The following is a 14,745-nucleotide window of genomic DNA, read 5'->3' on the forward strand; positions in this document are numbered from 1 at the left end:
ACTTATTGGGAAACACAAGCACAAAGCTAAATCCAGTGCTATCTAGCCCTAAATCGTCAGTACACAGTGGCAAACTATTTGACCATAAAAACCTTGACAAAGTACAGGCTCAGTGATCACAGCCTAGACACTGTTGGGGGAGGATGCAGAGAGCTGTGGGTTGGCAGCGCACTACATTTCCGCCTGTCATAAAATGAGGGACAGTGTCTGACAGACCAACCAACCTGAACATGTCCTCTATGCTTATTGTTATTGTTTAATGTATGGTTATTTTGACCCTTGATTATTGTTGTTACTGTTGTCCCTTTGACAACATTGATTATTATTATTAATTATGTTAATATTGTAATTCTCCAAAGTAAGCTTTGGCAATATGTACATTGTTACGTCATGCCAATAAAGCAAATATAATTAGAGAGAGAGAGAGAGATAGAAAATTATTAACAATGGCAGTATTAATGATTATATATAGATGCCATACAGCTTTGACTAAAACAGAGAATAAAGTGGTGCTCTCAAGTCTGCACATGGATAAAAACCTCTTAACAATAACTGTACTCTGGTTTAATACAGCCTATGTATCCTTCTAGTGCCTTCAGGCTACATAGAGTGACTCAATGGTAACAGGGGATTCCTCTTCCTTCAAAGTGATTGTTCTGAGAAAAGGATATTTCTCATTCGGTTTTCACTGTTTCTCACTCCCTCCTATCCAAGCGCTGCTCATTGCTATGTGAGATGTACATCTCTTGAGCTTATGTTTAGCTTTGCTCCAGTCTGTCCAGGACTACAGGGGATCTGGTTTCTGTTGTCTATGAGATAATGCTGCCTGTTTGGACATTGATATGTGTATTTTAGGGATATGAGGTCAGAGGAGATGCACCATGCTGCTATGTGGATATGCTCGGACAGGACAGGAAACTGATAGGCTATAAGGAGTTACAGAATCAGACAGACAGAGGGCATCATCCTCTTATTTACACTGACAACACTGACATCGTCAGGCCAGAATTTGTTTGTATCGTGGGCGCCCTCTAGTGGAATTTAGTTAGTGTATTTATTTTTTATTTTTTTAACAGCATTATGTATTCACTCATGTTCTGTTTTATCTCCACAGTCACAATGGTGTTGTTTCTGACTACAACTATAATAACCTTGAATAACTCCTCTCATGAGAACCAGACTACAGGTAAGTAACTTTCATAAGAATAGGGAATCAAACAGGGCCTTGTTTCCCAGTTGCGATGTAACTTAAGCATTTCGATGATCTTACCAGATGCATCGTTATTCACGAGTCACCTTTTTAAGAGTGTTCCCCAAACAAGCACGTAGAGAGAACGTTCGTTAAGTGCAATGTTAGAACATCTGACAATACTGATAGGATCGAAAGAAAAGCAGAGCTGCTCTCGGATCAGCTTTCTCCATTCAAATCGTACCTTAGCATTATAATTATCCTAAAATACTAACGACAGATCAGCTCCTAGAGATATATTACCACTTATGGCTGCAGATATAGATGCAGCGTATTCTAAATGCTGAACCTATCATTTTAGTATTCATTAGGATCCCTATTAGCTGCTGCCAAGGCTTTGTGCGTGTGTCCACATTGTGCTGTGAGGTGTTGTTTTGTCTGTTTTCTTATTTTACTGCTCGCTTGAGAGTTACTTGATGTGGAAGAGAGTTACATGTAGTACTGTGCATTTCTCAGAGTCTGTTCTGGACTTGGGGACTGTGACCCAAAAGGGTTCCACCTGGAACCAAAAAGGGTTCTCATATGGGGACAGCCTAAGAACCCTTTTGGTACCCTTTTTTATAAGAATGTGGGTGTCTGAGCTGTGTGTTCCCAGTTCGTACAGACACTTCAGTGCTTTCAACACATCAATACCTCTCAAAAAGACAAGTAGTGATACAGTCAATCTCTCCTCTACTTTGAGCCAAAAGATTGACATGCATGTTATTGATATTAGCCCTCCGAGTACATCTAGCCCTTCCTGCAGTCAATTGACCAAATCGCCATCTATTGGCCTCATTGGTGGAATACAATTAATATGTGTCATAATTTAATAAACATAAGTTCAAAAACCTTCCGAAAACCCAATCTTTCTATATCAAACACATTTGTAGGGTTGAATATTAACTATAATGAACTTATCCTCTGCAGCAGAGGTAACTCTGGGTCTTCCTTTCCTGTGGTGGTCATCATGAGAGGATGTTTCATTATAGTGCCTGATGTTTTTTGCGACTGCGCTTGAAGAAACATTCAAAGTTCTTGATTTTTTCATTGACTGATTTCCATGTCTTAAAGTAATGATCGATTGTCGTTTCTCTTTGCTTATTTGAGCTCTTCTTGCCATAATATGGACTTGGTCTTTAACCAAATAGGGCTATCTTCTGTATACCACCCCTAACTTGTCACAACACAACGGATTGGCTCAAACACATTAAGAAGGAAAGAAATTCCACAAATGAACTTTTAACAAGGTACACCTGTTAATTGAAATGCATTCCAGTTGACTACCTCATTATGCTGATTGAACAAATGCCAATAGTGTTTAAAGCTGTCATCAAGGCAAAGGGTGGAATCTCAAATAGAAATTATATTTTGATTTGTTTCACACTTTTTTGGTTACGACATGGCTCCATATGTGTTATTTCATAGTTTTGATAGTTTCATAGTTTTGTCTTCACTATTGTTCTGCAATGTAGAAAATATAAACATTAAAGTTAAAACTTGGAATGAGTAGGTGTGTCCAAATATTTGACTGGTACTGAACATCGAATCTTCGTTATCATTTACAAGTAACGTTAATAGTAGCAATAGAGGATATCTTTGGCAAGCTAGAAGAGTGTGCGCGCTGGAGGCCTATGGACAAGTCGACGAGCAGTGAGCTAACACTGTGGAGGACGAAGGCTTGAGGGATATTATTTGGATAGGATCGGACGATTCAAAGTATGAGTTACCCTCGAGCCATCGTCGTTACAAAAATACACAAGCTGTATGAAAGCGAGAGGGCTACGAGAAGTTGAAACATGAAATGGCTGTTGCTCTCACAGGAGACCACTGGACTTCTGTCTGTATCCACAACTACCTTGGGGTTACTGCGCACCACATCAATAAAAACTGGAAACTGCATTCACATGCTATGGCCATAATGAAGACAGAAGACAGGCACTATGCTGAAACGTGCGCTCGGCATTTCATGGATCTAGCAAAGCAGTGGAACATTGAAAACAAAGTTACCACAGTTTGCACAGACAGTGCACGGAACATAATTGCAGCTTCGAGACATATGCCTTTTGAACACCTGCCCTGCATCGCACACAGTCTCCAAATGTCCATCACAGTGTCCCTACAGAACAGCGGTGTCATGTTCTGACCTTAGTTCCTTTGTTTTGTCTTTTTTTTGTATGGTCAGGGCGTGAGTTGCGGTGGGCAGTCTGTTTGTTTTAGTATGGTCAGGGCGTGAGTTGGGGTGGGCAGTCTGTTTGTTTTAGTATGGTCAGGGCGTGAGTTGGGGTGGGCAGTCTGTTTGTTTTAGTATGGTCAGGGCGTGAGTTGGGGTGGGCAGTCTGTTTGTTATTCTATGTTGGTTTCTGTGTTCAGCCTAGTATGGTTCTCAATCAGAGGCAGGTGTCGTTAGTTGTCTCTGATTGAGAATCATACTTAGGTAGCCTTTTTCCACCTGGGTTTTGTGGGTGTTTATTGTGTCTTTGTGTTACATGTGTATGTCACCAGATAGGACTGGTTTGTTTCGTTCATTTTGTTTTGATTCAGTGTTCAGTGCTTCCTTTAATTAAAATGATGAACACTTACCACGCTGCGCTTTGGTCCTCCTCTCTTTCTCCCGAAGACGATCATTACAAGCGGGTTCGAACATGCCCTAGCTAAGTGCCGAACAACCCACCAAACGCTGCATTGCTATGACCGCAGCAAATTGCAAATGGGCTAAAGAAGGTGTCATTCGCACAAGATGTCACAAGATGGACCTCCACTCTGGAAATGGTAAAGCCTCTGGCCCAACAGAAAACGAACATCACCATGCCAATCACAGCTGCACTATGGGAGCCTTGCAGGTAATATTCTCTATCTCGATATTAGTGTTATAATAAGATGTGGTGTGTGTGTGTCTGTGTGTAACAAGCCTCTCACAATTGACTGAAGTAATTTTGAATTATCTTTCACTGCAGGTACTTGACTGAACTTCTGATATGGAGAGAAGTACATTTCCTGCTCTGTGGTGTTGCCTGCTTTTTGTCATCTCCTTCGGGTGATGGAGAGTTCTGATAATGACCCTGCCTACATGGAAAGATTCAAGCTGACATTCACAACAAACCTGGAGAAACGCAAGGAAAACACCAACCTCACATGGCTGAAGATCGCCATAGTTCTCAACCCAAGGTTTAAAGACCTGAAGTGCCTTCCCAGATCTGAGAAGGGTGAGGTGTGGGCTTTGTTCAGCAACTTTCTGAAGGAAGAGAGGCCTGCCCAGCAACCTGATAAAGCAACAGAGTCAGAGCCACCAAAAAAGAAAGCTGCCCTTTTGTTGAATTCTTCTGAGTCGGACTCTGATGAAGAGGAGGACTTCATTGAGAAATGTGTAGAGCGTTACAAGGCAGAGCCCAGCATCAACATGGAGGATTGTCCACTACAGTGGTGGTCAGAGCATGTAGGGGCACACACCAGGCAACCTTGTGAGAGGTTGTTTTCACTCTCTGGGCATATTGTGCAAAAGTAAAGAGCAGCTTTATCATCTGAAAATGTCAACAGTCTTGTTTGTCTTTGGAACTGGTTCAGTGAAAAGAAACAGGAGGACGACTGTGTGTGTTTAACTATTCTTGTGGGGACTTATGGTCTCCACAATAATAGTAAACAAATACAAATAATTGACCAACTGGGGACATCAGAACTAGGGTTGGGTTTAGGATTCAGTGCTAGGTTAGGGTTTTGTGTTAAGGTTAGGGAAAATAGGATTTTGAATGGGACTGAATTGTGTCCCCCCACAAGGTTACCTGTACAAGAATGTGTGTTTGAGAGAGAGTAAGTTACAGGACTTTTCCATGTATTTTTCCCCAATTTTGTGATATCCAATTGCGATCTTGTCTCATCGCTGCAACTCCCCAACGGACTCGGGAGAGGCGAAGGTCAAGTCATGAGTCCACATGAACTGCTGAACCGCACTCCTTAACACCTGCCCGCTTAACCTGGAAGCCAGCCGCACCAATGTGTCGGAGGAATCACTGTTCAACTGACGAAAAAGTCAGCCTGCAGGCACTCGGCCTGCCACAAGGAGTCGCTAGAGCACGATGAGCCCCCCCAACCAAACCCTCCCCTAACCCTGAAGACACAGGGAAAATTGTGCACTGCCCTATGGTACTCCTGTTCACGGCCGGTTGTGACGCAGCCTGGGGTGATGCAGTGCCTTAGACAGCTGTTCCACTCAGGAGGCTGCAATTAATTATTTTAATTGTTTGACAGCCATAATATATATTTATTTTCAAGTTTGAAAAAAAGTTCCTGACCTCTAGTTACACATAAAATATATTGAGGAAAACATTACAGACAGCAGCCTAGAATTAGCTAAATAGAATTCAATGGAATGAACATAAAATGTATGTTAATGTGATTGAAATATATAGGCCTACCTGCCCTATAATGTATTTATCTTTTGCAGTCATCTACATTTTCATTTGAAGCATCATTTTATTATTTGCTTGTATTTGTAGTCAACTTCGTTAGAGACAGATATAGATAGCTCTTGTTTCTGTGTTTAGCGTATATCTTCTGTGTATGAAGTGATGCGTAAGGGGGGAAAAAAGCATCTGACGACGCACTTAGCTGTTCTACGGGTGGTCTGAGGCAGTCGGTAAATAGAAAGTGTTTAAGTGCATCTTTAGTAACTATGGTTTTGGGAAACAACTCGGCTACTAAAGATGGTTCTAGCGATGAGCTTAACGCTATGAAGGCTCTGGGAAACGAGGCCCAGGACAATCAGCATACATTAACTCGATCCTAAATGTAAAGAATTGCACTGGGCATGTCTAACAATTATCTATTTAAATGGGTGCATATAGATGTGAAAATATTGACAACACTTGTATGTGTAGTATACAAAATAATATATTTATCTTTGTTTCCCAGAAAACCCCACCCCCCAGGGTGCCCATGTACTTTCCTATATGCTGATCGTCTCTCTTCTTCTCATCATCATCGTTCTCCCGACAGTATACTTCCTAAGGTAACAAACAACACTGGGTGGCTTCACCTCACCCCCATCCTTTCCTTTATCATCAGCCCAGCCCACCCCCACTGTGTGTGTGGGTGGAAAGTGTTCCAACAACTGCTCTTCCAGTAAAACAGAAAACAAATGCCTAGCTCGGTCATATTATACCATGCTCTCTCTGTCACTCACTCCCTCACTCTGTCAACTCCTCTCTCAGAGGTGAGGATACTCTGTGCTTCTCATGAGAAAGAACAGCTTTCAGTACAGATGGTGGGTTTCTATTTCTTCTGACTTGTTGAGCTGAAATATTCTGGTCAGATAACATTTGAGTTCTTTCCTCTTTTGTTTCTTCTTTTCTGTCACAATCTCTGGTTAGGTTTAGAAACCACAGGAAGGCTATTGTCACCTCAGTTGATAAGAAGATTCCAAATGGCTTCTTGGAAGATCAAGGTACGTCTCACAACTTCACTTTTCCTCATACAGTACATCTTATGTATAGGACTGTTGCGGTAACTATTACCACCACACCGGCAGTCATGAGTCTTGACCACAGTAAAATTCCACTTGACCGTTGACTCACAGTAATCTCCTCTTATGCACTCTAGCCATGCGTTAGTAGTACCCAACTCGCGAACGATCATCCGGTTCTCATGGCCTGGTACTCAGGGCTCAGGGTTGTATTGTCATCTGACATCAACGTGAAAGCAATTGAAAATCACCTCATATACTTATCATCAAAAGAGTATGTGCTTTTAAAATTCTACTCACTGTGATGATCAATTTGAAGAAAGAAGTTGAATCAGTTGAAACTGATTGTAAAACATGGTTGATGTTTCAAAGCCTAACACAACAAAATGGACAGCGCTTTCGAAAGTGATTGATGATTAATTCAAAACATCCATATGTGACCTGTTTTTAGGAAACTAGGCGTATGTCGCGGGTCACAACTTCACAGGAGAGCCGTTTAAACGTAAACTTTTTTATTTGTCAAAATGTGTTTTTTGGCAGAAATGCCTTCTCTAACATGTGCACTTTCATGTGCCTTATTAACAAACTTGTATGCCATCTGTAATTACGAATTAAATTGTTAAATTACGAGCCTAGTTTAGCCATAGAAAAAGCCAGCAACCTTCCCACTAGCTATGATTGGCTGAGATGATGAGTGGGCTGGACATGCCGAGAAGTTTGGATTGGTCTGCTATATAGCACGCTTCTGTCTATTTGAGCTGGTCAGTATGTCTAGGTAATCCTGTCTAACGCTGCTTTTAAAAATGTATTGTGTATTAAAACTGTTTAAGTGTTGCTCTCTACTTTCTGGAGGACTGGGTTTTGAAATCAGTGGACTGAGTATGATAGCTAAGGAGATTGAGAATACACATGTTTCCGATTTTACATCTTCAAACCAAGAGCAACCATGGCATCCGACAGGAGACTCGTCCAACCATGTATGATGTATATGGGTAAGATAGTCTAGCTAGCCACTGTTGACTAACCCCATTCCGTACAAATGTGTGCAACCGCGGCATTCAAACGAGGCTGCAATGAAAACTAATGGGACTGTAGCAGCTGGCATCAAAATCTGGGGTGTGAACTACGTTTCTATTCAAGCATTGGTTGACATGGTAATGGTCCGGTAGTATTGGAGAAAACCCCTCTGACACCGTACGTTAAATTGTGACGTGTCATGACGTAACGTACAGCACGCATAATGCAACTAATTATGTGTCAACTGAATGCAAACAACTAATTATGTGTCAACTGAATGCATACATTTTTTGCTTCATCACAGCAAGCCACCATGACTCTCAAAAGCCGCGACAGCCTCTGTTTACTTCTGAAGATAACTTTAGCACTGCCCTAAAAACCCAATCCAATTTCGACACAAACCTTGAAATAGCTATGCAATTACACATTATATATATATATATCTGTCTTTATAATGTTTTATTTACATTTTAGAGGTGATGTTGGACAGATCAGATGAAAAAGCTGTTTTTCCCACATGGCTCATCTCCCCTTTCCCTGTCACAAAGTAGGTTTCGCTTCCCCACCCACCATTTTTTTTAAAGACCCAACGGAACTCATTGCCTTCAGTTATGCAGAGACGAGCAGCATGAAGGTCTCGTCATTGATTTTGCTGGAAAGGGGAGACATTGTGCTTTACAATGGTATTCATATTACAGTTGACCTGAAATATTACATTTTTGGGCTCTAAAATAAGGTCAATTGTACTTTACAGTGCATTAGCTAACTATACATTTTCAGATATTACACGTTTTAAATTGACAACCATTTGCTTGGCTAGCTATAGCATGATGTTAACTAGCTAACATTGAACCTGGTTGGTTAGCCAACTGCAGATTCATGCAGGGTAGTAATGTCATGAGTTGTGATTATGGTTCATTGTTTACCTAGCTAGCTACATGTCTTAACCAAAGACTCCACTATGCAAGTAACCATTTCGGGTGCGTTCGTAAATTGAGTCTCAATTTCAATTGTTGCTAGCAGCATAGTTAGTCACCAACGCTCTGGATAACATGAAAACAGCCTCACCAGCTCTGCCAGGGTGAGTAAAATGGCCAGAGTGGGGTGTTCTCTCATTATGTGTTTGGAATTAGTCAATGTTAGTCAGTTAGCTTGGGTGCTTGACTGCCGTTGTGAAGTCAGAACGTTCGGATCAACCCTACTCATCGGCCAGAGCATCCGGTGTGCGCTCTGATCACGAAACGCTCTGAATTTACAAACGGACAATTTGACAGCACAGTTGCAGTCACCAATGCTCTGGATAACATACCGGCCTAACCATCTCTGCTAGGGCGAGTAATGTTCAGTGATCTCTTCTCTCTCACTTAAATGTCTGGAAGTAGCTAGCAAGTTAGCTTGGTTGCTTGACTGCTATTGTTAGTACATTCGGATCAACCCTTAAAGAGATGGGTGGGGGATAAAGCTTAATAGAGTGTGAACGATGCTGAATGGGTGTAGACAAAGGGCTCTCCAATAGTAGTACCGAAACATTCAAAGGCCATTTTCTCAAAAGTGAGTATACAAGTTTATAAACTTTCAAAGCAAAATGACTTTCCCATTGTTTATCCATTGTAGTGTATGATATACCATTGGGCAGAGAGTCTCTACTTTTATCCAATGTAAAAGACTACATTTCAAATGTTGCTGCATAAGACCGATTTTGAGCCAGTCGGCACCTATGCATATTAGAGCATATGCATTGGCCTATATAAGCAAATATCACATTAACATAAGAATTCAGACACCTTAGTCATTACTCTGTTGAAGCACCTTTGGCAGTGATTACAGCCTCAAGGCTTCTTGTGTATGATGCTACTACATTGGCACACCTGTATTTGGAGAGTTTCTCCCATTCTTCTCTACAAATCCTCTCAAGCTCTGTCAGGTTGAATGGGGAGCTTCGCTACACAGCTATTTTCAGGTCTCTCCAGAGATGTTCGATCGGGTTCAAGTCTGGGCTCAAGATGGGCCACTCAAGGACATTCAGATACTTGTCCCAAAGCCAGTCCTGCATTGTCTTGGCTGTGTGCTATGGGTCATTGTCCTGTTGGAAGGTGAAACTTTGCCCCAGTCTGAGGTCCTGAGCACTCTGGAGCAGCTTTTCATCAAATATCTCTCTGTACTTTGCGCCGTTCATCTTTCCCTCGATCCTGACTAGTCTCCCAGTGCTGCTGAAAAACATCCCCACAGCATGATGCTGCCTCCACCATGCTTTACCTTAGGGATGGTGCCAGGTTTCCTGGAGATGTGACGCTTGGTATTCGAGCCAAAGAGTTCAATCTTGGTTTCATCAGACCAGAGAATCTGGTTTTGCATGGTCTGAAAGTCCTTTAGAAGCCTGTAGACAAACTCCAAGCAGGCTGTCATGAGGAAAAAAATGCAGTTTAATCAATTTTTGAATAAGGCTGTAACGTGACAAAATGTGGAAAAAGTCAATGGGTCTAAATACTTCCAGAATGCACTGTATATAGGCAGGTGTGTGCCTTTCCAAATCAGGTCCAATCAATTGGATTTACCACAGGTGGACTCCAATCAAGTTGTAGAAACATCTCAAGGATGATCAATAAAAACAGGATGCACCTGAGCTCAATTTCGACTCTCATAGCAAAGGGTCTGAATATTTATGTACATTTTAATACATTTGCAAAAAGAACTGTTCTTTGTAGATTGATGGGAAAAAATATTAAATCAATTTTAGAACAACGCTGTAACGTAACAAAATGTGGAAAGGTCAAGGAGTCTGAATACAGTGCATTTGGAAAGAATCTGTTCCAAAGGCACGCGTCAGCGTCTTCTCTGCTGGTGGCCTGGAGATGCTTAACGTGTTTGTTAATTAACGGCCAATTACCATGAGACCGGCAGGCTTTTGCATGACAATAACCGGCTGACATAATTTCATGACCGCCACAGCCCTAATTATGTATACAATATTTAATTTGAACCATTGAGTATGTGTTGTGGGATATGATGCAAGCCTTAGGTTGTGTACATAGTTCTTCTTGAATTTCAATACTTATCTGTTCTCTAGATAAGTTGTCACAATCAAAACACAAAGTCAGGTCTATTCTGTAGCGATATCCTACTGAAGGCATATTCTGTTATTGAGATCTGTCAAGACGAATTAACACATCTAAAATGGTAGAAAATTATAAAAAGATTCACTGTCTACCTTACCACATGCAGTTGAAGCAAAATTCATTGTGTAACTTTCTAACCTTGTAATTAATCATTATAATTTATTACATTTGTAAAGCACTTCATTGTACACTCTCAAAGTGCATAAAATACAATATTAAAGAAACCAAATAGCAAATAATGAACACAACTAAACAGGTCAACTGACACAAAGAACACAGCTGATGCTACAAGGGACAACAAGTACACTAAGGAGCACAGCTCTCTCTCTCTCTTCTCTTCTCTCTCTCTCTATTGTCATATTGTTTTATAATTTAATGTGTTTATTGTTTGTCTATCTTTTTTATGTATTTGTACACAAGTTTATATATGTTTACAACAAGCAAGGGGAAGATATAAAAATTGGGGAATAGTAACATATTGTACGGAATACATTTGTCATGTGCTGAAGCAATCTCTATAGTAATGCAAGGTCTCTTTCATGATCATGTGAAATGTCAATTGCTATGGAAATGCTGGGATGTGTTCAATTATGTTAAAGGTAATTATGATGCAACTATGAGTGTGATACGATATGGATTACAATGATTAATATTAAGGCTATACGCACTACATAACACACAGTCACTCAAACATGCAAATTGGCAGAGTTATTATTTATTTGGACATAACAGTCTTACTCTTATAGAGACATCATACACACACATTATATCATAGCCAATATCATACACATCAACCTACTCAGATTTGTTACACACATAATTTGTCTCAATTTTCTAACATCTGTGGCATTGGCTCACAGGCAAGGGAATAAAACAAATATTTCTAGAACCTATTTCTTGAATTCTAAATATCAGACATTTGAAAGCTCTAGTTTTGACGTTCATAATACATCTGATGTCAGTAACTTTACAAGCACTAATTATGGTCAATTTAGCCTGAATATTATCTAGTTATCAAATCAAAAGCAAATCAAATGTTGTTTGTCACATACACATGGTTAGCAGATGTTAATGCGAGTGTAGCGAAATGCTTGTGCTTCTAGTTCCGACAATGCAGTAATAACACACAAGTAATCTAACTAACAATTCAAAAACTACTGTCTTATACACACAAGTGTAAGGGGAAAAATAATATGTACATAAAGATATATGAATGAGTGATGGTACAGAGCGGCATAGGCAAGATGCAGTAGATGGTATCGAGTACAGTATATACATATGAGATGAGTATGTAAACAAAGCGGCATAGTTAAATCGGCTAGTGATACATGTATTACATAAAGATGCAGTAGATGATAGAGTACAGTATATACGTATACATATGAGATTAATAATGTAGGGTATGTAAACATATTAGGTAGCATTGTTTAAAGTGGCTAGTGATATATTTGACATAATTTCCCATCAATTCCCATTATTAAAGTGGCTGGAGTTGAGTCAGTGTGTTGGCAGCAGCCACTCAATGTTAGTGGTGGCTGTTTAACGGTCTGTATGGCCTTGAGATAGAAGCTGTTTTTCAGTCTCTCGGTCCCAGCTTTGATGCACCTGTACTGACCTCTCCTTCTGGATGATAGCGGGGTGAACAGGCAGTGGCTCGGGTGGTTGTTGTCCTTGATGATCTTTATGGCCTTCCTGTAACATCGGATGGTGTAGGTGTCCTGGAGGGCAGGTAGTTTGCCCCCGGTGATGCGTTGTGCAGACCTCACTACCCTCTGGAGAGCCTTACGGTTGTGGGCGGAGCAATTGCCGTACTAGGCAGTGATACAGCCTGCCAGGATGCTCTCGATTGTGCATCTGTAGAAGTTTGAGTGCTTTTGGTGACAAGCTGAATTTCTTCAGCCTCCTGAGGATGAAGAGGCGCTGCTGCGCCTTCTTCACAATGCTGTCTGTGTGGGTGGACCAATTCAGTTTGTCTGTGATGTGTATGCCGAGGAACTTAAAACTTGCTACCCTCTCCACTACTGTTCCATCGATGTGGATAGGGGGTGTTCCCTCTGCTGTTTCCTGAAGTCCACAATCATCTCCTTAGTTTTGTTGACGTTGAGTGTGAGGTTATTTTCCTGACACCACGCTCCGAGGGCCCTCACCTCTTCCCTGTAGGCCGTCTCGTCGTTGTTGGTTATCAAGCCTACCACTGTTGTGTCGTCCGCAAACTAGATGATTGAGTTGGAGGCGTGCGTGGCCACGCAGTCGTGGGTGAACAGGGAGTACAGGAGAGGGCTCAGAACGCACCCTTGTGGGGACCCAGTGTTGAGGATCAGCGGGGTTGAGATGTTGTTGCCTACCCTCACCACCTGGGGCCGGCCCGTCAGGAAGTCCAGTACCCAGTTGCACAGGGCGGGGTCGAGACCCAGGGTGGAGGGAATAGCTACACTGTTTGTATTCTGTCATATTTCTGGTCACCTTGCCCTGATTTAAAAGCAGTGGTTCGCGCTTTCAGTTTCACCCGAATGCTGCCATCAATCCACGGTTTCTGGTTTGGGAATGTTTTAATAGTTGCTATGGGAACGACATCTTCAACGCACGTTCTAATGAACTCGCACACCGAATCAGCGTATTCGTCAATGTTGTTGTCTGACGCAATACGAAACATATTCCAGTCCACGTGATGGAAGCAGTCTTGGAGTGTGGAATCAGATTGGTCGGACCAGCGTTGAACAGACCTCAGTGTGGGAGCTTCTTGTTTTAGTTTCTGTCTGTAGGCAGGGATCAACAAAATGGAGTTGTGGTCAGATTTTCCGAAAGGAGGGAGGGGCAGGGCCTTATATGCGTGGCAGAAGTTAGAATAGCAGTGATCCAAGGTTTTGCGCAATCGATATGCTGATACAATTTAGGGAGTCTTGTTTTCAGATTAGCCTTGTTAAAATCCCCAGCTACAATGAATGCTGCCTCAGGATGTATGGATTCCAGTTTGCAAAGAGTCAAATAAAGTTTGTTCAGAGCCATCGATGTGTCTGCTTGGGGGGGAATATATATACGGCTGTGATTATAATCGAAGAGAATTCCCTTGGTAGATAATGCGGTCGACATTTGATTGTGAGGAATTCTAAATCAGGTGAACAGAAGGACTTGAGTTCCTGTATGCTTTTGTGACCACACCACGTCTCGTTAGCCATAAGGCATACGCCCCCGCCCCTCTTCTTACCAGAAAGATGTTTGTTTTTGTCGGTGCGATGCGTGGAGAAACCAGCTGGCTGCACCGACTCCGATAGCGTCTCTCCAGTGAGCCATGTTTCCGTGAAGAAAAGAACGTTAGTCTCAGATGTCCCTCTGGAATGCTACCCTTGTTCGGATTTCATCAACCTTGTTGTCAAGAGACTGGACATTGGTGAGAAGTATACTGGGGAGTGGTGCACGATGAGCCCGTCTCCGGAGTCTGACCAGAAGACCGCTACGTTTCCCTCTTTTACGAAGTGGTTTTTTGGGTCGCCGGCTGGGATCCATTCCATTGCCCTGGGTGAAAGGCAGAACACAGGATCCGCTTCGCAAAAGTCATATACCTGGTCATACTGATGGTGAGTTGACGCTGCTCTTATATTCAGTAGTTCTTCTCGACTGTATGTAATGAAACCTAAGATGACCTGGGTTACTAATGTAAGAAATAAAACGTAAAAAAAACAACTGCATAGTTTCCTAGGAACGCGCAGCGAGGCGGCCATCTCTGTCGGCGCCGGAAGGAATTTCCTTCACCCCTTATGGTAAGGGGTGAAATACGTATAGCTAGTTATAATTGTAATGATTTGGCAGATTATAAAAAAAGATCAGTCTTTACATGGCTATAAGAAAAGGAATATAACATGTACTGTTTACAGGAAACTCACTATTCATCCTTAGATGAAGTTGCGTGGAAAAAGGATTGGGGTGGT

The 14,745-nt window shown here is 41.7% G+C and overlaps 1 protein-coding gene across 2 annotated transcripts in view; it reads left to right on the top strand.

Annotated features, from left to right (window-relative positions):
• The window catches only part of LOC118400076 (receptor-type tyrosine-protein phosphatase epsilon-like), a 66,278-nt gene that overhangs the window by 30,160 nt on the left and 21,373 nt on the right, over positions 1-14,745 (top strand). For both annotated transcript variants that reach the window (XM_035796496.2, XM_035796506.2), the window contains 3 exons: positions 1,115-1,186; positions 6,137-6,233; positions 6,595-6,668. In XM_035796496.2, the coding sequence (XP_035652389.2) occupies positions 1,115-1,186; positions 6,137-6,233; positions 6,595-6,668 (243 nt within the window). The remainder of the gene's footprint in view (positions 1-1,114; positions 1,187-6,136; positions 6,234-6,594; positions 6,669-14,745) is intronic.

The sequence above is a fragment of the Oncorhynchus keta genome, chromosome 2 (genome assembly GCF_023373465.1).
Source record: "Oncorhynchus keta strain PuntledgeMale-10-30-2019 chromosome 2, Oket_V2, whole genome shotgun sequence".
NCBI lineage: Eukaryota > Metazoa > Chordata > Actinopteri > Salmoniformes > Salmonidae > Oncorhynchus > Oncorhynchus keta.